Source organism: Gadus morhua, chromosome 6 (genome assembly GCF_902167405.1).
Source record: "Gadus morhua chromosome 6, gadMor3.0, whole genome shotgun sequence".
In the NCBI taxonomy this organism is placed as follows: domain Eukaryota; kingdom Metazoa; phylum Chordata; class Actinopteri; order Gadiformes; family Gadidae; genus Gadus; species Gadus morhua.
In genome coordinates this window covers 22,883,264-22,909,226 of record NC_044053.1, presented here as the reverse complement: position 1 = coordinate 22,909,226, position 25,963 = coordinate 22,883,264, and the positions used below count along the sequence as shown (strand labels likewise).

General features: G+C 45.0%; 2 protein-coding genes across 4 annotated transcripts; both read right to left on the bottom strand.

Annotated features, from left to right (window-relative positions):
- Positions 1-471: 471 nt before the first annotated feature.
- fnbp1a (formin binding protein 1a) lies at positions 472-19,680 on the bottom strand. Of its 3 annotated transcripts, none has more exons than XM_030359487.1 (18): positions 19,371-19,680; positions 18,294-18,409; positions 17,349-17,405; positions 16,338-16,485; positions 15,103-15,165; positions 14,597-14,695; positions 13,947-13,961; positions 13,538-13,666; positions 12,400-12,546; positions 11,359-11,547; positions 10,778-10,969; positions 9,800-9,814; positions 9,544-9,653; positions 5,500-5,632; positions 5,155-5,309; positions 4,647-4,783; positions 4,077-4,235; positions 472-1,869 (listed from the first exon to the last, which is right to left on the bottom strand). In XM_030359487.1, the coding sequence occupies exons 1-18, from the start codon at positions 19,536-19,538 to the stop codon at positions 1,865-1,867; spliced, it is 2,037 nt and encodes a 678-aa protein (XP_030215347.1). In that variant the 5' UTR covers positions 19,539-19,680; the 3' UTR covers positions 472-1,864. The 3 variants fall into 3 exon arrangements, with proteins under 3 accessions (XP_030215347.1, XP_030215346.1, XP_030215348.1); XM_030359486.1 differs by having other exon boundaries at positions 1,709-1,880; positions 19,371-19,679; XM_030359488.1 differs by having other exon boundaries at positions 1,709-1,880; positions 10,778-10,939; positions 19,371-19,679.
- Positions 19,681-20,481: 801 nt separating this feature from the next.
- On the bottom strand, positions 20,482-25,050 carry LOC115545956 (uncharacterized). The gene is made up of 4 exons (XM_030359489.1): positions 24,711-25,050; positions 24,323-24,470; positions 20,800-20,900; positions 20,482-20,630 (listed from the first exon to the last, which is right to left on the bottom strand). The coding sequence occupies exons 1-4, from the start codon at positions 24,986-24,988 to the stop codon at positions 20,564-20,566; spliced, it is 594 nt and encodes a 197-aa protein (XP_030215349.1). The 5' UTR covers positions 24,989-25,050; the 3' UTR covers positions 20,482-20,563.
- Positions 25,051-25,963: the final 913 nt, after the last annotated feature.

The following is a 25,963-nucleotide window of genomic DNA, read 5'->3' as shown; positions in this document are numbered from 1 at the left end:
TAATTCAACCAAATAGAGGTCCTGTAAAATGGAAATATCATTTTAATAGTTATTTATATGTGCCCTATATAGGCCAATATATTAAAGTAATTTGTGTAAAAAATTGAATTGCACAGATTATGCATGTTTTGAATTAGGTGAACTTTACAAACTTAAAGTATTATCTACCAATCTATCTATTTTATCTATCAAATCTATTTCCCCACTATCAATTGCGCAAAAATATATAATTTCCATAAAGTTTCGGCCAATTTTGATTGACTTGAATTGACCAGGCAAATATTTGCAAGATCTAATTTCCCCAAGTACTTTAAGATATGAATTTATTTATAATATAGTTCATGGTCAGCAACATCTATAAACAGTGTGAGAAATTCAGGGCACACAGTGGAGTCTGCCCCCATTCATAGTTATGGCCTACTTTCTACACAAACATCCATGAATTAAAGAAAAATACTGACTCCATTTTTGTTTAAAGTTTAGTTTAGTTGAAAATTGGAAACATCCACAAACTTCAAAAAAGCCCACTTCTACATACCAGTAAACAATGTAAAAAATAAAAAATTAACAAATAAACAAGCAGTTTTATATTTTACAATCCACCAAATTATAGCCATGAGCCTTCAAGTTGTCGATAGAATAATGTTTGACATTTCGCTCGTGAATCAACAACATTGGATCCTATGGAATACACGGCTAATAGGAACATCATCTACTATGAGGAGACAGCTTCTCCAGTGCCTCTTGAGGCCCTTGAACGTCTTTAAAGTTTTCAGATATTGACATCATGGTCTGTCTTTTCTCACCCTTCTCGGGACATTTCTCTGAAAGCATTAGCAGGTCCAAAGGGTAAAACATTTCTATAGCAGCCATCTTGCATTCACTGTAGGCCTTTCTACTTTGATTAAGCTTGACATTAACAATACATTGGAGTAAATACATTTCAAAAGTAACACATTAATACTGCTGTTTCACTTTGCCACGGCTCTATTTTACACTACGACAGACTCCGGATCCATGTTGGATCTGGTGGACAAGGTAGAGGATCCATGTTGCATCTGCTTCACGTAGGATCCCTAATTGATCTGTCTAACGTTAGATATGATCCATCCGTTGAATGGGTTTAACATGGGATAGGCGCCATTTTGGATCTGTTAAACATGGCAGAAGAGTCTTGCTGACCCAGAGTTTCTTAACATTGCTAGTTTTGACCTTTGAGATGTTCCGTATTCTCTCACTAATAGTAAACAAATAGCAAGGCTCAGTGACACTCGGACAGACGGACAGGTAGACAATCAGGTAGACAGGACGGGTGCGTTCAAAGGCATAAAGGAAAGTAGGAGGGTTGACAATTGTACTGTAACCAAGGAGACAATCACTATGGAAACAACCCAAATTAATTATGCCGAAGAGGGGAAAATGTAGACCTAAAGTTGCAAGGCAGCAGTATACCTCTACTTTGCATGTGATGTAGTGGTTACCGTGGTAACACATACCGGCAATGACATTGCTATGGAAACACATTTTTCGTCTTCCCTGAAAATATGTAATATCCTCGCCTCCGGCCTCCTTTGAGATCCGTCTCAGAAAAGAGAGGAGCGATTCCTCTGGTTTCTTCGGGGCTCGTGTGGTTGCAGGAACAACAAGTCCTTTAAGTTTGTCTGAATTCGACATCCAAACATTTGGCAATCTGCGTAAGGAATTCTTGAAACAATGTGTGTATTAATGTCCATGAAACTTTTTTTTTTTACCAGAACTCCTCCATTCTCTCATTCTTTACGAATCACTTCCTGTTGTGGTTAAGTCATCCTCTCTCCACAGCTCCGCCTACTGGTCACTACCAGTCTAGCACTAGACTAGTCGACTAGCCTGCTCGAAGCCTACAAAATAAACACACAGACAGGCGGCCAGACAGGCAGGGCAGACAGGCAGAGAGAGACACACACACAGACAGACACAGAGACAGGCAGGTAGAACAGCGAGATGGAGTAAAGAGAGAAGGCCGACATACATTGAGGGACAGAACGACAAAAAAAGGGGGGGGGGGGCAAGCAAAGAGAGAAACAGGCGACAGACGTAGAGATACATGCATAAATTCATAACAACAGAGAGACAGACAGGTGAATTGAAAGGGTTGGAAGGTAGACAGCATTAGGGCAAGATTACAAGCAAACAGACAGAGAGAGAGAGAGAGAGAGAGAGAGAGAGAGAGAGAGAGAGAGAGAGAGAGAGAGAGAGAGAGAGAGAGAGAGAGAGAGAGAGAGAGAGAGAGAGAGAGAGAGAGAGGGACAGAGAGAGAGAGAGAGAGAGAGAGAGAGAGAGAGAGAGAGAGAGAGAGAGAGAGAGAGAGCGAGAGAGAGAGAGAGAGAGAGAGGGGTAAATAAAGTGAAGAAATAAGACAGACAAACAGACAGACAGACAAACAGACAGGCAGGTTAGAAGAGGCAGGCTCAGACAAAAGGTAACATTTCAGCCAATTGAAGCAGCAATTTCCTCCCAGTCTCAAGGTCCTACTGCCCCATAACTCATTAACAACCATGTGCCTCAGTCAATGCATATACTACTTTAAATGGTTTAAAAACTGTTTCAGTTTTCAATGCAACATTGACTAAATCATCTTTGACCAATCAAATTGGTCGCATATGGATAATGACCCTAACCCTTTCCAACCTAATGTAAACGACACAACCCTGCTGGGAACAAGGTAGGAACTTAGTGGTCATTACTAAAGTCTGAATATAAACGACTGTAAACATGTTGGTTACTAGCTAATGGAGGTCATACAAATGAACCTCTGCAGATTAGTAAATTAGTTAATGGAAGGTAGTCTAGAAAAAAAACACTGTAAAAACTAGAATGTTAGTAGTCAGTTTAAGGTCTTCTGAATAGAGCATTGTAAACCAGCAGGTTAGTAAAGTAAGGTAGTCAGGATAAACCATTAGGTTAGTAGTTTGTTTCAGGCTTTGTTATGGTGAGTAGGACATAATATAGGAGTTTGAAACCTGAGGAAAGATTGAGGAGGAGACCTTTGGCTTTGTGACCTCACCTTCCCAGGGGGTTGTGTGTGTGTGTGTGTGTGTGTGTGTGTGTGTGTGTGTGTGTGTGTGTGTGTGTGTGTGTGTGTGTGTGTGTGTGTGTGTGCGTGCCTAACAAAGATATACAGTAGATGTTGCCATAGATTTAGACACTGAGCAGACATTGTTTCGACCAGACATGCACTACAATAAATCTATTTTCTACATATATACAGTATATTCTATGTACATACAGTATATATAGGCCTATACATGAACCTATAGGCAAGCAGAGAAGAATGCAGCTCTAGAGCACATAGACAGGCAAAGCCACAAAGAGAGGTAAAAAAGAGTAATTGATTGATAGATTTTATAGAGCTTTAAATATAGTATTATGCATAGACTAGCCCCCAGATATAGAATTAATATCCACAAAACTACCTGAGGAGTAGGCCAATCCGAACACACGCACACATGCACACACACACACACATAATTGAATGTACAAACAGCAGCGATGAGTGTTTCCATTCACACTGAAAGACACACAGACACAGACACACACACACACACACACACACACACACACACACACACACACACACACACACACACACACACACACACACACACACACACACACACACACACAGCGTTAAGAACACTGTGTTGACATTCAGAGGTGCTGGTTAAACGGCCGAGAGTCAGCTAGTTTTGAATGACATCTTGTGGAGGTCAGAGGTCAACGAGTGGCCAGTACCACTCCACAGGCCGGTTGTCTAAAAGGTTGCGCATTTTCAATTAGGAACTTGTTTTCTCGTTCAAACGGCCTTCAGAAGGCCAGGGTTCATCTTGAGGACTGAGGGTCCACTTGTTTCATACAGGCAAAATCATGGAGCTCACCGTTGCTATGGCGATCATGGCATTACTGTGAGTTGTGTTTATTAAGTTATGTGTGTGTGGTGTGGGTGTGTGTTCTGTTGACCCGTGCTGGTGGTGGCAGCTGTGGCTGTGGTGTGGTGCGGTGTTCAGGGAGTGTAGGTTAGATGTAAGTCATGGCACCTTTAGCGTTGCTATCCAGGAAGACTTTAATGTAGGAGGTGGGCACATATCCCTCCTCGTCCTGGTCCCGCCTCACTCGGGTCCAGCCGTCCCCCTTGTCCTCCTCCACCACCGACAGCAACTCGCCCTCCACCATGGAGATGGTGCCCTCGTTCTGACCTGCGTCACACAAACACGTCCCGGTCAAGTGGTCGAGCGTCGGTAATTGAGTTCACATTGTCAACTTGATTCTTCAACCGAGTCGATTTGACTTGCATCAGCCTTAATCACACATCGTCTCTAAGTGCTTCAAGACTAACTATTATTAATTATATAACACCCCTTAACCCCCTAAACCCTTTAACCGATACATTTCAGAGGAAATGAACCGATGAAAATAAAGGAAAAAGGGCCTTAAATATCAAGAAAGTAACCTTGAGGAGTAACACAGAGACAGAGACCCTTCCTTCCTGGAAAGGTTTGGAGTGCCATCCCACAATGCTAAGCTACAAGCGCTAGCATCCGCTGCAGTGTTAGGGGAGGCAGCAGCGTGTCTGGGGGGGGGGTCTGGCATCTGTGACAGAGGAGTACCTTGGAAGGGGTAGAGGGCCTTGCAGGTGCCTATACTGGGCAAGGGCTCATCTTCGTCAAAGTCATCGTCAAACTCTGAACTGCGAGACTTCAAATGGAGCTCCGCGGTGTTGTCCTCTGTGTAGCTGCCGTCGGGACTAGAAACACAACGCAACACGCAACACAACACAACGGATGAGAAGAGATGATGCAGGCAGACAGGGACAATATTTCCGGAGTTCGAAGTCTCACAATATAATTCAACACAGAGCTGCGGAAATCATCTGGTCGGATGGCAACCGGGGTTGCCAGGTTAAATGCAAAAAACATGGATCTACAAATTCCTTAACTTTTCATTTAATATTACAGCCCATTTTTGTTTACAGAAGGCTGGACAGCTGAGTGAAGAATCAGACAGCTGGTGCTCATACGGTCAGTACTCTATTGTAGAGCTAGTGAAATGGTGTTGGAAAGCTAGCAAAGACATAAATAGATAGTGAACAGAGTAGACGGCTGTGGAGGGACATGCCTCTCTCGGCTGGAAGGACCCTGGTGGTTGAGGTTCTCCAGGTGACCCAGGCTGCTGCTGCCTGGCGTTGTGGCCTGGGACTCAAACCCACAACCTCCACTCTGACGCCTGCCGCCGTGATCTACCAGCCTGCTCTCCGTCTCCTGCAACCAACCCTGTGAGGGCACACAAAAACACACACACACACACACACACACACACACACACACACACACACACACACACACACACACACACACACACACACACACACACACACACACACACACACACACACATAAAAACAGACATTCAGTAAAAGTAGATGACTGAAGTTGTGATAATATCTACAGGTCATGTCCAGACCTGATGTCTGTGCAGCTCCTTCTGCAGGCGGTCCAGCCTCTGACTGGCTTCCTCGATCTGGGAGTCCAGGCTGCTGGCGTCGCCCATCTCAGGGCTCCTCTGGTACACCTCCCGCAGCTTAGCCAGAGCATCTCTGCAACACGCACAAACACACAAACGAAAGGCTGTGGTAACAGTGGTTTAATGATGGGGTTGAGAAGTGGATTAAAAGGACATGATCTAAAACATCAAAAACCGAAACATACATAACAACATATACATTTCCCTTTCAGGAAAATGTCAAAAGGATGTAGATCTTAAAGTCGTCAGTAATAAACCGATTGTAGGGGTGTGGTTTGTATCCACGCCTAACCCTTCGCCATAACTTGAGTAACTGGTGCACGTTAGGTGGTCACTCATTGCCTAGTACGTAGCCAAGAGAGATACTAGGCTCCACCCATTAATTTGTCGTGAGGAATTAGATAGACTGAGATTAAAGGAGAATTTCACCGGCAGAGAAATGAATCTGTATTGAAAGTGGGTCATATATTTAGTCGAATAGTAACATAAATTTCAATTTTTGTGCCTCCTTGACCGAGAAAAGGCAGACAGTGACTTTTTGGCGCTTGCGGATCGAAGCCGACAACTCCCACAATGACAATCAGCGTTCACTCAGTGAGGGACGTAACATAACAGTCAATCAGCGTTCACTGCAGTCCAGCATGAACAGCAGCATGGAGGGGAAGTGATTGTTGCCATTTGCACTCCGTTTTTCCCGGAGCTCTATATCAGAATCAGAATCAGAATTATTTTAATGGCCAAGTATATTCACACATACAGGAAATTGACTTGGTGTGGTTGGTGCATAAGACATGAGACATAACATACAACAAAAAAACAAACAAGAACAAAGGACAAATGGTTTTTAAGATAATAATAAATAATAATAAATAATTGGGCATAGAAGGGCAAGTTAGTTTGAGTACGTAAACCCAGAGTCATTGTGATGCAGGGGGCTTGTTTGTGAGCCCAACTGCCGTGGGGAAAAAACTGTTCAAGTGGCGAGAGGTTTTGGTCTTAATAGCCCGGAACCTTCTGCCGGATGGGAGACACAGAAATAGGTGGTGTATATATCTAAATATTATAATTAGAGCTGTCAGTTAAACGCGTTATTAACGGCGTTGACGCAAACCAAATTTAACGGCGTTAATTTTTTTATCGCGCGATTAACGCAATTATTTTATAAAAAAAAAATAAAAACAATTTTTTTTTTTTTTTTTCTTTGGCTCAAAACAAAGAAGCAGTAGCCTGACTGCTATGTTCAAATGAAATTTGTTCAAAGCAGTCGTTTAATTGCACTATAGGCTCTTTTTTTGTATCGTCCTGTTTTGATCAGTGTATATGCCAATGTTGTTATCAATAAAAAATCATTTGCACAAGGCAAGCCGATGCACTTCACCATGTTGATAAGAGAATTAAAATGAGAAGAATTATGGGACAAAAAAATCAAGGGATATTTAGCATAGAAAAAGAATTTGCGATTAATCGCGATTAATTAGAGTTAACTATGACATTAATGCGATTAATCACGATTAAATATTTTAATCGCTTGACAGCTCTAATTATAATATTATTTAATATATAGGTATCTAATCTATGTAATATAATATAATATATAATATCACAGGCAAAAGCTGTGTGCACCTCCGGATGATATTATGAATTAAAGACTGCGTTGGGTTCTTGGACGTCTCTGGTACTTCCACAAAATGTAAAGACTTGTAGTGGGGGTTATCTCGGAGTCCTTCACAGGTTCGGGTAGGCAACCCGATGGGTGACCCGCACAATTTGGAAGAAACAGGGGAAAAATGATGTACTGTGTCGGACACGGGTGCTGGTCAGGTCGGACGCCTGAACAGTGCGGGTCGGTTGCAGGCATTGTGATTTAGAGCGAGACTTCTCCGGAGCTGGATATGTTATTCAGGAGCAGAAGAGTCAATTATAACCGTCAACAGTGGATGATGTGCTTTTTTTGCACAGCAATCTAAAGCACCACGCCAAACACCACATAGGGCCCTATCTTGCATCCGGCGCAATTGACTTAATCACTGGCGCATGTGTCGTTGCTAGTTTGCAACTGGCGCAGAGCGTTCTTTTCCCTCCTGCGCCACGCGTCGGTAAATTAGGAAATGATCTTGCGCCCCAAGGGGCGGCTCGGCGAAGGAGGAGGCGTGTTCTGGCGCAAACGTTCCCTGGTGCTATTTTGACGTTTCAGAAACCACTTGCGCCACAAACCAGGAGATACCTGGTTTAAAGTCAGTGGCGCGTTGTTCAGATACTATTTTAAGGGCGCATGCATAATGTTGCTTGTGCACCTCGCGCATACACTTTGCCTCTCTCATCTACCTAGCCACACATTCTTGGTAAATTATTTGGGAAAGAACAGCTGATACAGCGGTAATAAGTTGTACTTTTAAATCAATGCATCTGCAAACACCGTACAGCAAACACATCTTTTCTTGACACAGACATCGTGTACATGCCCATAACTTTTAGGATTGATGAGTATTTGATCGTGAGAAAACATTGTTTTACCGCGAGTGAGTGTTAAAAAGAATGAATGAATGCGGGCGCGCGTGTGTGAATGTGTAACACAAACACGCATGCAGGCGTGCGTGTGTGCGTCCATCTGTTTAAACACACGCAAACTAAACACGTAACGCATTAATACAGTCCATGCCAATGTATATTAACGGGGGGGGACATGCATATTAGGAACACAAGTCAATAACGATAATGCATCCAATACATATAAGAAACGATGTTTATAATGTATTGGTTGGCGCTTCTCACTTGCGTTTCAGACCGTTAAAATAGGGCCCATAGTGTTATACCCCGGTGTTCCATCTAATGTGTCTAATTTTCCTTCGGGTGCGGGTCGGGCATCGGTATCTATTGATAGCGTGTCTGATTGGCTGCGGAATGTAATTCTCGGGCGGGTGCGGGATTGCAAAATAAGACCCGTGTATTGATTCTCGGCCACGGTGGAGAAGGAATTGGGGGAAGAAATGTTGGCTTTGACTCTCTGAAGTCCAGATTGAACTGCAAATTCAGATTGATGTGAGACGTCGGAGAACCCGACGCAGTCGTTTATTCATAATATCATCTCAAACGACTGCTTTGGGGTCTCCGATGTCTCTGGTTCTTCCACTTCCACATCAATCTGAAGAAGACTGAACCATGATATGGAGGAGAAAGGGATTGTTGCCCGCGATTGTCTCCCGCCAGAGCCCCTCTGCCCGCTGCCCGCTGCCCGCTGCCCGCTGCCTGCTGCCGCGAGGCACCACCAACAAGGGGCGGTGGTGCCTCGCTGAGGCCCCCTGGAGGCACACACAGCTTTTGGCCGTGATATTATGTATAATATTATTATAGATGTCTATATATTATCTTATATCATTTAGATATAGAGCTCAAGGTCTCCCGCCGGAGTTCCCGGAGTATTCTAGAATATATTATAGAACACGGCCAAAAGCTGTGTGCGCCGGATGACATTATGAATAAACGACTGCTACCAGCATCATTGCTTCTTTAGCGCTTGTGTGATCTACCGGTCACACCGGTCAGACGATAACGTCAAAATCCATACCGTAGCGCAAATTCAAACCGGTGTACTCTCTATACCGTTTATATCCCACCCACTGGCACTGATCTGTAATAGGTCTGTAGCGTCAGTGGGTCCCACCCCCTAGCCGGGTTTGAAAACGAGGAGTGCTTGTAGTTTCTTAGAGCCCCCCCCTCTTACCTTCTCAGGGGAAAATTATGGAATGATGCAGGACCATTAAAAAATATGACTGGGTTTCTAACGATACAAAGCTTAGCGCAAATGGGTGAAGTTTCCCTTTAAGTAAGATTGCATTTGATTTCATGGAACATCAATTTGCGATGCTTCAAAATAGTGATGTTTTTTCACACCTTGATAACAATTAAAAAAAAACGTCATAACTAAATGATGGATTTCTGTTAACCATCCGGAGTGGTGGGCAGGGGGATGGATCTCTCAGGTACCTCTGTTCTCTCTCTCTCTGGACCTCCACACCGATGCTGCTGATCCTGTTCTGAAGTTTCTTACGCCTCTGTTCTGCAGGGAGGTGACTGAAGTCTTCTGAGCCAGAGCCCTTCAAATAAACAACACGAAAACACACACACAAACACACACGCACAAAGATATATGTATTTTATTACCGGTAATCCCAGATAGAAATTGACAGAGGCACTGTCTTATATAACAATAAAAATACCAGACAGGGAAATCCCTACTTACCAGTTTGAGTGACAGCTGCAGGCATGAAAGGAAAGTTTAAAAAAGTTAAAATCCGGAACATTAAAAATGTTATGCATATTGTGTTGACCCTCTTTCATTAATTTGCAAGTGTTTTAAATGTATAGGTTTACTGTTTTATTGTGTGGATATTGAACGTTATGTTTTCTTTTGTCTGTTCGTGATGTGCTACGAGCAGGGCAAGTTGGGAGAGGATTTTGTCACATTATCGTGTCGATATGCAATACTTCTAATGGCATCATCCCAAAAAGGATAAGGAGGCAAACAACTGGCTGTATGGACTGAGAAAACATTGTTCTTTGCATGGCCATCTCACATCATGCGGGCACGATGTGAAGGGAGCAACATGGTCTCACAGGAATCCGTGAAATGACTACGGTCGGACGCTTAACTCGAAATCCGTGGCCACATCACGAAAACACGCCGATATCCGTGTGTGAGCCACGGAATAACAGTGTCATTTACTTGCATTGGAGCAAATTCCGTGGCAACATCACGGACAATTGAAGTGATTCCGTCAGACCACCACGGATTTTGAGTTAAGCTCCCGCTGAGGTCAAATGTGGCACACACACAGATTTAAACGGGAGCATACACACAGATTGAAACGGGAAACTGTGTGTGTGCCACGGAATATCATTGTCATTTACTTGCATTGGAGCAACTTCCGTGGACACAACAAGGACAATTTAAGTGTTTCAGTGAGACCACCCCGGGTTTTGAGTTAAGCCCCCGTGGTTGACTCGCTCCTTGAAACGGGGATCCGTGTGTGAGCCACGGAACATCAGCGTCATTAACTTGCATTGGAGCGAATTCCGTGGCCACATCACGGAAATCTGCGTGTTTCCGTGATGTGTCCACGGATTTCGAGTTATTCGTCCGTGGTCATTTCACGGATTCCTGTGAGACCAGGTTGGAAGGGAGAGAGCGTGAGTAAACACTGAAAACCAAGATGCTCACCCCTCTCTTCAGGCTGCGAAGACACTGTTTTCGGGTTCTGGAGCCGGAGCTCATGAGGTCGTTGAGTCGCTGCGTGATTGGTTCCCGGGCGGAAGTAGGCGGGGACTGTGGGCTGCTGGTTTCGCCCCCTGGGGATGGGGAGGTGGGTGGAGGAGGTGGTGGCTGATGTGGGGAGGAGAGAAGGCTCATCAGCTGAAGGGAAGAGGGGTGTGTGTTAAAGGAAGAAAGGGGCGAGACGAGAGAGAGAGAGAGAGAGAGAGAGAGAGAGAGAGAGAGAGAGAGAGAGAGAGACATAGAGCGAGAGAGAGACGTAGGTATGTAGATCGAGCGAGAGGGAGAGAAAGAAAGAGAGAGCGAGAGCGCAAGAGTGAGGAAGAGAGGGAGTGAGACCGAGTGAGAGCCAGAGAGTGGAAAAAACGAAGTGGGTGTGGAAGAGGAGGAACAAGAGCGAAGAAGACAGAGGGCAAGTTAAGAGAAAACAGAGAGATGGAGAGGACAGGTCAACAGCAGCGACAGCCAACAGAGACTCATGATCCATCCAGGATCCATCCATCATCACTTGACGTTTCTCCCGCCTCTACCTTGTTCTTGCGGATGAAGGGCCAGAGTCTTCCTCGGCTGTTGCGCCTTGTGTGTCTCTGCTCAGCTCGGTTGTCAAGGTAACTGGACTCGGAGATGCTTCGCCTCATGGGGGCGCTGTGGTCCTCAAACTCCACGTCTCCCGGAGGCTCGAAGCCCGTCTTGAACACCTCCACCACCTGCTGGCTGTCCTGGGACACACAGACAGACGGACACAGTGTTAGAACCGATGACCTGCTGGCTCTCCTGGCACACAGACGGACGGACAGACACAGTTTTACACACAGACAGACAGACAAACAGACAGACAGACACAGTGTTGGAGCCAATGACCTGCTGGCTGACACACAGACAGACACACAGACAGACACAGAACCAATGACCAATAGACCGAGTGTTAGACCAATGACCTGTAGATCATAAACTCATAGACACAGTTGGTGGCTCAGGGGGGATCGGGATCCCTGAGACAGGAGCCCACGGCTTCTGGCCAGCTCACTCTCTGTTGTTGATTTTTTAAAGGGGACATATCATACCACCAGGTGTGAGGGTGTTTAGCCATTACAAGCGGGTTAGAAAATGTGCAGCATTGTGACATTACAGGTGGGCGTGTCCACCTAGTGTGCTGGATAGATCAGTCTACCAGCCTACCCAGTGGACTGCAGCAAACGTTGCTCATCTATCCGTCACACATCTAGGTGGCCACGCCCACCTGTGATGTCACAATGCTGCACATTTTGAAAACGGCTTTTAATGGCTAATCACACTCACACCTGGTGGTATTTTAAAAGCAGCTTCATTATCGGAACCCAAACATTCCCCTACGGGAGTAGCCGTGTTATTCGCTATGTCACATGGATGGTCATCCAAGTCCTGATTACAAGAGGATGTTGATTGGCTCGGGGAAAACCGAAGCAACCGGCTCCAGCTCCTGAACCCCAGAGTTGTTCCTCAAAGTGGGGTCTGGAAGCAGGCAGGCGTGTGTGTGTGTGTGTGTGTGTGCGCTTCTGGGTCAGGGTAGAGGAGCAGGAGCCTGGACTCACCACCCGGGACTGGATGCTCTCCGCAGCGTGCGTCATCCCGTCCAGACATCTGCTGATGATGGGCAACACCTTATGCTCCACCTCCGCAAGCGAGCGCATTGACTCCCCAAGTCGGTCTATCCTCCTCTCCTCCATGTCTTGGATACGCTGCACAGGCCAGACACATGCAAATACAATTAAGGCATTTAGCAGACGCTTTTATCCAAAGCGACTTACATCGGTTAATACACACATTGACACACCGACGGCAGAGTCAACCATGCAAGGCGACAGCCAGCTCGTCAGGAGCAGTTAGGTTAAGTGTCTTGCTTAGGGACACATCAACACTCAGCTAGGAGGAGCTGGGGATCGAACTAGCAACCTTTCAGTTACAAGGCAACTGCTCTACCTCCTGAGCTAAGCCGAACCTCACACGCATGCACACGCATGCACACACACACACGCACACGCACACACACACACACACACACACACACACATGCGCGCACTCACAAACCAACACATACAAACACACACACGCACACATATACGCAGGCACACACATGGACACAAAAGATATATATTCAGCGTGGGGTGCTGCTAGTGGTGTATAAGTTGTACTAGTAGTAGTATTTACCTGGTATATAACTGGTACCTGTGTGTGGTAGTGTGGGTACTAGAAAGATTTACCAAGAATTAAACTGTTACCACTGGGTGAAAGGATTTAACTTGTACCACTAGTGGTACTCATATATATCTGGTATATAAGAGTGGGTGAAAGGTAATGATACTTACAATAGTATCCTGGTATATGATTGGTACCAGGGCGTGGTAGGGCTGTACTAGTAGTATTGGTATTAGCAGTAGTATACAGTATACCTGATATATAACTGGTACCAGGTTGTGGTGGCGCTGTACTAGTAATACTTGTATCAGCAGTAGTATATACCTGGTATATAACTGGTACCAGGTTGTGGTGGCGCTGTACTAGTAATACTTGTATCAGCAGTAGTATATACCTGGTATATAACTGGTACCAGGTTGTGGTGGCGCTGTACTAGTAATACTGGTATCAGCAGTAGTATATACCTGGTATATAACTGGTACCAGGTTGTGGTGGCGCTGTACTAGTAATACTGGTATCAGCAGTAGTATATACCTGGTATATAACTGGTACCAGTGTGTGGTAGTGCTGTTGCTGGTCCTGGTTGAACTGCTTCAGGCTGGTCGTGTAGTCTTGCTTGGAGTCCTCAGCCGCCTGCTGCTTCTGCTGAGCTGTCTGACGAGCCTGAAGCATGGTGCGCACACACACACACACACACACACACACACACACACACACACACACACACACACACACACACACACACACACACACACACACACACACACACACACACACACCCAAACACAAATACACACACACACATACACACACACTAAAATACAATTGAAATGATTCTTTATCTGTATTGTTGCTAGTAAAATGCACTTTCTCTGGTGGTCCAAGGACACCTGGTTGTGAAGCACTTTAACATGTGTTATGTAAAGTAGAAGTTTCAACCTACCTTTAGGGAACATCGCTGTGAGATAAAGAGAGAGACAGATCGCGTTAAACACTGACACACACTTATATATAATATATATATATATATATATGTATATATATATATATACATATATATATGGATCAGATGGGTTACCAATATGTCATCTATCCACCTGTTTTGCTAACTATCTATCTAACATCAACTAGGTTTCTGCCGGAAAAAAACATTTTGAAGAAAGGTTTGACGCCAGCGGTCCTATGGGACCAATAGGGATCGCCAAACCCCGGACCAGTGACATCGTCCAGCTTTCCTAATGCTCATGGAAACAGAGTGGATGTGGCAGACTGTGATCTTCCACAACACGTGTATGAAGCTGTACTCTCTTCTAGTCGCAGAACAGGCGGCCTGACGTTTGTCCTTCTCTGGGTACAGACGCCAACTTCCGATCTGGGGGATTCTGGTTTGTATACCCTGCAGTGGCTGCCTGCACAGCCATCTGTCTGCCTCTCTCCCTTGGCCTGTCGGCCTGTCTGTCTATCTGCCTGTCTGTCTGTCTGTCTGTCTGTCTGTCTGTCTGTCTGCCTGTCTGTCTGTCTGTCTGTTTGTCTGCTTCTCTCCCGGTCTGTCTGCCTGTCTGTCTGCCTGCCTGTCTGCCTGTCTGTCTGTACCTTTTCTCCATCTGCTTTGCTGTTGTCCGTATCAATCCTGTCAAAGTTCTGCTGGGCGCGCTCCGCCTCTTTACAGTCCCGCTCGAACCGTCGTTTACTCTGAACACAACCACAGCATTCAGACGGAGCGGGTTACTCGTTAGTTCACACAGTATTATTAACACCCACATAACACTTAGGCATTGATTAAAATCACAACATTACATGAGGCGTTATTAATAAGGAAGACAAAACATGACATTTGTCGTTATTAATACCAGAGTTATGTTGTTAGACGAGTTAATAGTCACGTAAACAAATACAGCGGCTAGATTATGAATTAATTAAAGCTTACGACCGTGTCATGAGCTTTGGTAGCAGAGGTGTTGACACCTGCAGTCTCAAAACCACTTCAGGTTTCTAAGTGTAACCAGCAGGTTTAACCACCTGCTGGTTACAACAGTATTCCGTGCGCTATGGGAACAGGAGCAGCGTGTTTCATGTCAGGGGTCATGACGATCACCCACCGACTCCAGCTGTTTCCACGAGTTCTCGATGTGCTGCTGGGCTCGCCGCCCATCTTGGAAATGCTGTAAAAACAAATAACATCAGTATCCACAATATCAGTTCTGGTGTCAATCAGCTATATTAGACACTGGGACGATATTGGTCCACTATGCTGGTGAGTGACCAGAGATAAGGTAATATAGTAATATTTACTTAGCGCATATCACGACTAGCATCTGCAGGTTTGTGCTGTCGGCCACTGGTCACTACTTCAAAATGTATCAACTGAGCTGGTCATAGTAGAGATAAGATTTCTGTAGTTGTACTTTCAGTGTTTACTACTGAACAGCTCATAATAATGACAGAAACACATTAGCAGTTGGACTTCAACGTGTGTCTGTGATTAAGTTGTTTTTCATTAAATGGGTTTTGTGAGCCTGTGTTTACACGCACGCATGCACCCACACACATGCACACAAACACACACAGACACACACACACACACACACATACACACACACACATACAAGTGTGAGCACACGCATGCAAATACACACACACACACACACACATACACGTACACACAACGATAATCCCACGCACACCATCACACACACACTTCCCCCTCTTTAATTCAGGCCACTGACTGCAAACAAAAGAATGTTTGCGTCTTTGTGTGTGTGTGTGTGTGTGTGTGTGTGTGTGTGTGTGTGTGTGTGTGTGTGTGTGTGTGTGTGTGTGTGTGTGTGTGTGTGTGTGTGTGTGTGTGTGTGTGTGTGTGTTTAGTGACCTGAAACAATGTTCTAGTTGGACTAGAAGTAGAGTAGTGATTAAGACTGTTTCTATGTGTATCCGCCATAGATAGTATGTGTCAAATTATTCTGTTGAAATTCTGCTCTTTCTGAATCTGTGTGTGTGTGTGTGTGTGTGTGTGTGTGATTTTGTGAGTGTGTCTTGTGTGGTAGCATGTGTGGTAGCGTTGTGATAGTGTGTATTCAGTGTTTAAATTATAAATTTGTTAATATATATAATTTTTTTATTGAGCTATTTTAACAGTTTTTTCACAGACCCTTGTTCTGTAAATGTTATACTTCTTTTAACATGCACATGTGTGTTGTCTTGTGTTGTCTCCCATGTCTCAATGCAGTGTTACCATAAAGCCAATGCTAAGTCATTTCATTGAACTGAAAGGAACACCCATCAAGCCTGTATAGGAGCACACCCATGCACGCAGGCCCATGTGTGCGTGTCTTACTGATTTCCTCTCGGTCTTCAGGTCCTGCGTGTAGCGCACCAGCTCGCTGACGATGTAGGCGTGCAGGTTCTGGGCCAGCGCCTCGCGGTGGCTGGCGTAGTCGTTGAGCTCCCTCAGCGTGGACCCGAACGAGCGGCACCAGGAATACCTGCAGGGAACCACTCCGTCACTGCCACGCCCCGCCCCTCACCCCACCACCAACCCCAGTCAGCTCGTTGGGTCCTCTGGGGCCGGAGGGCTCCTAGCCCCCCCAAGAACCTGAAGGCCTTGTATTGTTGGGGGGCCAGAGCCTTCTGCAGCATCGACCCCAAACTCTGGAAGACCCCCCTCGACGCCCCCCATATTTCTCAGAGACTTTAGCAGCCTCGCCTCTACGTACTCCTGCTCATTCTCTGGTCCTCTGTCCGCTCTGTCGGTCTGTCTGTTTAGTGTGCTTAAAAGGATTTGGAAATGGATTTTTGTCTTTTATTTCTCCTTCTCTGTAAAGCGTCCTCGAGTGTGAGGAAAGCGACATATAAACACAACCCTAATCATGCTAGAGCTCTATGTACAACATCCTGCACACCGGTGATAATATCATAGCAGGTTGTGACTGGCTTTTATCACTTTAGTTATTCAGGACTAACCGACTATGGACTGTGAATGTTCAGTAAGTTGAGTTTTTACAATATTTTGCTCAATGATTTTTAGTGGTGGCAAAGAGGGATTGGAACCCAGAACCTTTGAGTTGGAATAGTATTAGCAGTGGGTGGACGCTCACCGGACAAGACATGAATCTCTGTGTCGCGTATAGAAATACACATAGGAAGGTTAGATTTTAGAGTCTTGTTCTGTGTTTCATAAAATGGGTTTAGAGCCACGCTGGAAGTCATAGTCAATACAGTGAGTGCTCCCTCTGAAGACAACGCTTGCCAAGTAGTAGACTGTGGGCGGGCGGTGTGGCCAGCGAGCGAACCCCTTGGGCAGAAGCATCAGAGCGGCCAACAGGGCTGACAGAAATGGCCGACTAACCTGCTCTCTTCTTCTTCCTTGCAGTTCTTCTTGGCTTGATACTTCTTAGAAAGATTCCTACCGAGAGAGAGAGCGAGAGAGAGAGAGAGAGAGAGAGAAGAGAGAGAGGGAGAGAGAGAGAGAGCATGAGCTCCACATACCATAATAACAGATCTATTTGCCTTTCCTGATTTGTACAGTGGGCGAATAGAGACACAAACAGAAACAGAGTTGGGGGTAAACTACATTTCCAAGCGCAATGCGTTGTCATGGAGATACACTGCCATTCGATCATGTTAATTCAGATTACTTTATCCAAACTGATGTTGCATTTTCTGTAGTTCCCTGTTCCTTCTGTACAGGGAACTACAAGTGGCTTCAAAGGAAGCCACTGGCCTCTCATGTTTACACAACCAAAGTTCGGACATCCGTGGTGTTTTTGTCTGACCACCAAGGGTGGTCTATTGTCATTAACCTCAAACTGTACCGCAAGTAAAGACTTTAGCTTACAGTGTAATTACAGTACAGTACTGTAGTAACAAGCAATTAAACAAGCTAACACCCGGCACTTCAAATGGGGTAACGTTGTGGAGCAGCCTAACACTTGTGCCCTAGTGTGTAACTCAAACCTTCACCGCTTCCTAAGAGGAACAGCTAACCCTCACCACACTGGAAAGTTACATGCTGCTCTGTCACCCTAATACATATGAAGCACATGTCGGGGCATGTGGTTACGTTGGTTATTACATGGTGCTTTAATGTGTAATTGCACTGCACCAGGACTGTTATGCAGACCTGAGGTGTAACCAAAAAATCTAATGCAAATACGTTCCAGGAAATTGTGAAAACTGCATTATGGTGTTTAAAGGGGCGGCTAACGCATGGTGTATCACATAGGGTCTCATGGATGGGCCTGGGTCAGGCGTGGCGTTGGAGTTCACCTCAACGGTTGTTGTTTGCTCCTACCTGATTTGTTTGGCGTAGCTGAGTTCAATATCGGCCCTTTCCTTCACAAACTTGGTGTAGCGCTCCAGGAAATCAATGCCCCAACTGGTGTGTTTCTCCAGGTTCTCAAACTGGTCCTTAAACAGCAACACAGGGAGAACAAATGAGTGTCCCTCATGAAACACGAGCAACACAACGTGCTAATATATCCTTTAGGGACACACCACCAGAGACACTGAGCCATTTGGATTATAATCACAGCAGGTTGCTATTTTCTAAATCTCCTTCTTTTTAATATATGTATATATTATATATTTTTTACATTATTTACTTCCAATGCACCATAAAATGGCCATCTCTAGCTCCACCTCTCTTTACGTCCCGCAGGTTAATCATAGTAGACTGCAGGGATTAAGTCGTTCGTTGTCAGATTATAAAGCAGGCTATTATGCAAATGAAATACCATTCCATTAAATCCATCCCCCAACCCTTCTATCCATACACAAATTACAGAGAGAGAGAGACAGACAGAGAGCCATACAACAAAAGACAGTCCTATACCTAATCTATGCATCATGCCATTTAATGACATAGCCTGCTGTCTGCGTGAGTGTATAGTATTCAAAAGCACATTCGACCATTTCATACGATTGTTCTGGGGGTAAAATGCAGTAGGCTATGCGGTTTATTCCAGCGGTTCATCCTGGACGCAGCTGTTGGTCTCAGCCGCACCGGGACGTTCTCCTGCAGGCTGCCTCTGTGCGCCGCCCATATTGGAGCCATCATGGCAGAGAGGTGCGATAGCGGCCGTCTGCCGTGTTGCTATGGCAGGTGCACGCCAGCACGCGCACGTCTGGATGCGGCCAGCAGGACTGACTAATACTTGCGCAAAGAAATGAAACATGCACGCGTTCAAACAATGCATCGTTAGCCACCCAAGCGTTAATTCCACACGAGCAGCGGTTGCATCATAGAACAACGAGCCCTGCGAGGGGGGAGTGGGGTGGGGGGCAGGCCTTGACCGCTAGACGGAGGCTGCTCGGTATAGCGGTGGGGCTGCTGCAGCGGCAGCAGCACATCACGGGACGGACAACCTACCCACAGCTCGGTCCCCCAGCTGCAGCTCACGGCTCCGGGGCGCCTCGTACCGGTGGCTGTCCTGCGGGTCGTCGACTGCATGGTGTCCATCCTGGGATCGGAATCGATGATGAAATGACTCCGCGTGAGCTGCTCTCTGCAGCCCGCGTCCTCTTTGAGCGAGTGCATGCTGATCTGTCTCGCGCCGATTCGCCGGGGCTCGCGGTTGTTCTGTATACGCAATACGCGCCCGGTGACACAGCCACGGGACGTGGTCGCGCGCCTCCCCGGAGAACACTCTGCCGGTGGCCTCTCTGCGCGCTTCTGTGCGTGTGCGTGCGTGTGTGTGGGTGGGGCGGGGTTGGAAGGAGGGCAGTATAGATATAATGGACATTAACGACCTCCGTGGTCAGCGAAATTGAAATTCTAAGAGTAGGTGGTGCAGGTACAAATATTTATCACAGGAAACATTTAAGGAGGAATCGTGATAACACAGATAGAACAAAGAATTGCATTGCGGGATGGTGGGAGTTGTAGTTTATTGATGGAGTTAGTCTCTTAGGTGGGGTACTAGGCCTATTAGAGTAGGCTACAGTACAAAAAGGCAAGAAAATATTTATATCAAATCTAAGATATGTAATCAGATTACTCATGTTATTTAGGTTCTCAATATATAAATAGGCCAAGTATTGTCGTCTTGTTAGGAAATTCATTATTTGTAAATAATCTCCCTTTATAAGACTCAGAGCTAATAATTCATTAAGACTGCAGTTCCGGCATTTACACTAGGTAAACACTAGGGTTCAGCGTTGGCTATGTTTACTTAGATGAATGGCTTGTGAATGTTGAATTAAATGTTTCAAAATAGCCATTTCATATTTCTATGCAGCGACGACAAATTGAATATAATACTGTGCCTTGTTTATCTAAACATCTCCTGCACCAACATAATCAATCCCTACCAGATGAGTGTTCTGAGTGACAAAACATTTCAATAAACCAAAAGAAGAGAAATGCACCATTGGATTGTTTACAAATGATTCTGGGACCCTGTCCCATTATAATCCAGGACAGTCTTAGAAAATATATTAAGCCATAGTCGACAGAATATGGCAAAATAATAAACTCTGAAAGCAGTCAAACAGCTTTATTAAATAATATGAATGACTTTAAAACTGTCATTCTTTTGGATTCAGTTCCACATGCGTCACCATCTACTCTAGCTCTCTCCTTCCCCTCCTCCTGAGCGGCCATCTTCTCTCTTTTGGGGTTCCTTGGCTCCTGATAGGAAGAGACGGCCAAGCAAAGGTTTGAATTAACACACACACACACACACACACACACACACACACACACACACACACACACACACACACACACACACACACACACACACACACACACACACACACACACACACACACACACACACACACACACACACACACACCTTAGTTTAGACTCCAGTTCGGTTGCCAACTTGTGGCCCTGGTCCCTGGTCATGTGGCTTTGCATCAGCCAATCAGAATGGACTTCATCAGGAGGACACAGCTAGCACAAAACATCGTTGAGCGCAGTGTAAACAATCCTTGACATAACCTTGCAGTCCAATGCCATAACATCCAGCATATGGTGCATGGTTTTAGATATTGAAATATATATATAGCAACAAAAGAAAACATGAGGAAACCCATGAACACAAAATGATAGAACATGCATGTTGAGGGTGGATTAAGCAGCCTCACCAGTCACGATGCAGGTTGATTGGACTGCACAGCTGGGATGCATTCGGTTATCAATGCATGCAGGTTAAACCAGCCACTCACACAAACACACACACACACACACACACACACACACACACTCAGGAGAGCGCTGACATGTCAGTAGACAGCAGCTTTTTTAAGCTTTTGAAGTTAACCCTTACACCATTTTCCCTATACATTACATTAAGCCTTATTACTGGGCAAATAATTGCCACCAACAAAAACCAGGTCCCATGGCATGCCACCAGGTGTGGTGTGATTAGCCGCTAAGAGCCGTTTGGAAATCTTCCCCTTTTGATATCACAGGTTGGCGTGTCCACCTAGATGTGTGACGGATAGATGAGCATCGTTTGCTACAGTCCACTGGGTAGGCTGGTAGACTGATCTATCCAGCACAAATCTAGGTGGACACACCCACCTGTGATGTCATAAGGGCCACAACAAGAAAAATAGAATTCCGCCAACAGATACATTTGAAACAATGGTCTCCATTCTTGAGATTTCATTGCCATCTAGTGGAAAAAACATCCAATAGCATGGATAATACTTCTCTGAAAAATCATGAGCCTATTGTTGGCTAAGCACAGTGGGCATACCACTTCTAAAATGCAAACAATCAATCTCTGCAATCCAGTCATATTGCTGCGTTGTCTCTGTAGAGACAGCGCAGCAACACCTATCCAAGAGAAAGTGAAATCTGCGAGCTGCTGACCATGTGAGAGAAGGTTATGCAGTCGCATTAAACAAAGACCTTAAAAGATGGTGCGATCTACAAGAGAGACGCAGATGAACTTTCCTTACGAGGCTTTTGTCGGAATAAAAAACAAGTGGTCAGCAAAATAAAGAATATGTTGGCGTTTTTGCACTTGTAAATAGTAAATCACGTTCGTAGCCTACACTCCGACGTGAACTCATTCTTTCATGCGTAAAAAAATTCAGTGGTAAAAAATAAAAACATTCGGGAGTATGATAATTATTCTAAAGAGGACTAAACTCAGTGCGCAGCCCCGTCTTCTCCAGTGAACCAAGAAACCCGCGCCATGAGAAACGGGGGATTTGACCCCCCTCGGTTTTACACAGGAAACTTGCGATAAGACGGTGAAATCGCCGGGCGTGCCAAGCTGCGACCGAACCGGCTTGGCAGTGTAAAAAGGCCTATACATCATCCTGCCCAACAATATGGGCAGGATCTAGACCAAGCTCTCCTAATCGGGTCAGCGATAGCCACGTGTCAATGCCCAGCCTCTGGTTTGAATGATAATGATGATAATGAATGGAAGGTTGCATTTTTAATGTGTACACCAACGATTCTAGACTTGAGAGTGTGCGCCAATCAATGAAACCTTATGCAGAATCAGATAAAGTCGGCTCTCTTTGCTGTGCAAAGCATGTTTCAGAAATCAGCACATTAAGATAAATGAAGGCTAGTTGTCACGCAAGCCGTTTTAGATTTTTGTAATATGGAATTATTTCAGGAGGGAAAATGCCATGAAAAAGTTTACGCACGTGCGTTCAGGATTAGGACTGATATAACATGTCGGCCTATGCCTAATCAATTGTGTTTTAATATCTTTATAATATTATTGCAGTATATTATTTTCGTAGGCTACTCTGCTGTTGGCCTTGATGGGGAGATATATTTTCCTGCGACATTCCTGCGTCTCACCCTCCAACGGAGCCTATTTCAGCACCGTGTCAGTGGACAGTTACAATCCTACGAACGTCGTTAGTGCAGTGCACGCGCGTTCCTAATGGCCGGTTCAGACTACACGATTCTCAGACATTCCTCCACGATTTAACTTGTCACACTATACGATCTCAGAGCCAGGAAATCGGGCCTTGTCTCGTCGTAAGACTGGCCACACTACAAGATTCGAGGGTGCGATGCTCTCTACTTTGTATCATTCACGTTTGCAAGATATTTTGAAAATCTAAGATTTAGAACTAACATAAATGCTTTTTACATTTTTGTCATAAAGGTTCCAGTAGTTTTTATATCTGCTCAATGCGGCAATTCCTCACAGTAGATGCGTTTGGCATGACATGAACTATACAAAGTAGACGCAGCAACAACGTAGCCTAGCAACAAAGCGTCAACAATGGATCCCGAGTACCTAGGCATTATGCTGGCGGTCCTCTGCACAGGGACGGAAAGGAAGAAAAAGAAGAAAGATTGTGGACTCGTTCTTGGGTTGAAAATGCGGGGACGTTGCTGCCACATTTTAACCAAAGTTGTCTCCATTATATTGCTCCATTTTCTATCGTTTTCTTTATTAGCATTCTTCTTGTTATTGATAGCATTCATTTTTGCAGTAGTTACTCCTACTCAGCGTACTGCAGTGAAGTCAGTTGGTAAACACTGCGCGTGAGCTCCAGCTGTTCGCGGGCTTCCCTCACGCAACTGGGGGCGTGGTTCCCTCATTTCAACAATGGATACGTCATGCGATTCCCCAAAAAATTCTGACATGCCAAACTTTTCTGCGACGAAAGAATCGGGGCAAAATCGGGCTGAAATCGTGTAGTCTGAACGGGCCATAAGAGGAGTTTCGGAAACGCTCCAAAGAAATTCACGATGGTTCGCAAGATCCATCGAGAATGATCGTACCAGCATGGATCGTTATCGGGAAACAGGTCCCAGGAGTCCGCAAACGGCAACAATCCCTTCTCCTCCATGCTGTGGTCAGTCTGACAGCTCATTGGTCAATGGGCAGCAGCTCATTTGCATTAAAGCTACAGACACCAGAAACAGTGCATTCTGAAAGGACTGAAACATAGGGGAATAGCGCTAGGCAAGTTTTCTACCTAAAAGCTATTTCCAGCAAACAGCTTCAAAAACATGTTTTCTGGAACTCAAATACAATGTTTACTTGTTGGGAAAACACCATAATATGTGTCCTTTAAAGATAAAGTCTGACCATTTTAAATCGCATTACCAAAGCCTTCACTGGTTTAATAATAATAAATGATCTGTTTTTTATAGCGCTTTTCTAAATACTCAGACGCTTTACAAATAAGAAAGGAATACATACAGACAGTACAGACAATCAAACAAAATCAAACAACCCTAACCCAAGTGTAAAAAAAACTAATTATAAATGAGGCAGAACATTTCACTGTACAGGTCACTGCTATGTTTGTAGTTCCCTGAACAAAACAAACAAACATGCATTGTATTGATAGGTGTGTGAGTTTGAGTGAGAGAAACACCTGGATATCAGGCCTGCAAACTGAAATCTGCTTGATGGTCTGCAGGTAGGCCACCGTCATCTCCAGCACAGTTACCATGTCAACACGACCGCCGGGAATTGTGGGTAGAAGCTGCCGTAGTCTGCTGCAGCTCTGGGTGATGCGTTTCCTGTCAAGGTAATTCCAATAAAGTGTGTGGCCAAACAAGGTACTCATCAGCATCCACCATGTGGCTAATCAGTTCCTGATTTGCTAGTGAATCCCTTTAATGGCTGCCTAAAGAGTCTACACACACCCTCATCCAAGCCCTTAACTCTGCAGTATTCACATTAAACCTGAGATGGCTCATTTAGGAAACTGTTATGTAGCCGACATCGTGCTAGGAGCACGTGTCAAATACTTCAAATACCTGCGGTGTCTCTCCAGGATAACGCAGCCCCTGTGGGTGTTTTTCAACACCTGCCGATGTTCAATCTTCATGTTCTTCTGAAACTCATTCAGACCTTCCTCTTCCTCCCTCTCTTGTTGTACTGGGTTGGGCCCTAGAGGACTGGGATCCCTAGTGGACACGGCGGGCCTCTCAGGTGTGCTGCTACCACCAGAGGGTGAGAGGGTGGTGGTGGTGGTGGTGTCAGGAGCCACACACAGCTCTTTGGGTCCTAGTTCCTCCGTATGAAGAAGAGCCATCCTTGGTCTGAGTCCTGGCTGGTTTCACGATGAGAGACTGACGTCACTCTTTCACAGATTAGTTAATTATACTCTTTTCCCAGAGGCCTCGTCGTAGGACACACACAGGTGTCTCTCATAATACTGATTATGGGTGTTACTTTGATGCAACAGGGCACTGTTAGGCCCCGTTTACACGAAGGGAAAACGCAGATATTTCCACGCGGTTTGGCCTCTCATTTACACGAAAACGCAGTTTTTGTCACAGAAAACGATCATTTCTAAAAACTCCGGCCAATGTGGAGATTTCTGAAAACGCCGGTTATGTGTTGACGTGTCGACGGGGGGAAACGGGGTTTTAGCAGAGAATGTCTAATATGAGGAGAACTGGCACTCGCGGGTTAGTTCCGGTTTTCTGGACTGGTTGCAGTAATAATCTTTGGGGCGCTCGTAGGCGAGTCCAGAATGAATGGGAGCCAACGGGGTTTTATCCTCAGAATCCACTTTTCTCACGATGTAATTTTTTGTCAAGTAATTTGAAAGTTGCTATCAAAGGGTGGGGCTAAGATAATAAACTCAGCTGAATATTGCATTTTTTAAGGTCACGTATCTGTTCTAAAAAGGCTTTAAAAACATGCGATGACGTCACACTGTAATACTGTCAGAGGTACTGCTTTACGGCAGTTTCTAAAGCACTTTCCTTTTCCCGCAACGATAACACCAGCTGTTGGAGGTAAGGCTTTTTTTTGCTTAATAGTTAGAGTTTTAGTGAGCTAATGTAAAAAAAAGAAATGCGCGAATGTTTTACATATGTATGTTACTTCTAGTGTTTTTTCTAATCCTCACTAGTGCCGATGATAAAGCTTTTTTTTTTTAGTAACGATTATGAGCCATTTCTTTCTCCTAAAATAGAAACCTGGATTAGAATCATAATTTTAAGACTGCATCAATTTAGTTTACATCAGTAAACAATCTGCTAGAGAGCAGTGTTCTGTT

Coding starts and splice junctions, on each gene's coding strand:
- fnbp1a (XM_030359486.1), bottom strand. CDS start 19,538: ATGCACTCGCTCAAAGAGGACGCGGGCTGCAGAGAGCAGCTCACGCGG. Junction 12,547..13,537: donor TGGTACCAGTTATATACCAG/GTATATACTACT, acceptor TGGCCTGTGCAG/CGTATCCAAGACATGGAGGA. Junction 4,784..5,154: donor GGTCCTTCCAGCCGAGAGAG/GCATGTCCCTCC, acceptor TTGTGTTTCTAG/TCCCGACGGCAGCTACACAG.
- LOC115545956 (XM_030359489.1), bottom strand. CDS start 24,988: ATGGCTCTTCTTCATACGGAGGAACTAGGACCCAAAGAGCTGTGTGTG. Junction 20,901..24,322: donor TTTGCAGGCCTGATATCCAG/GTGTTTCTCTCA, acceptor GTTTTGTGCTAG/CTGTGTCCTCCTGATGAAGT. Junction 20,631..20,799: donor GAACTGGAGTCTAAACTAAG/GTGTGTGTGTGT, acceptor TCTTCCTATCAG/GAGCCAAGGAACCCCAAAAG.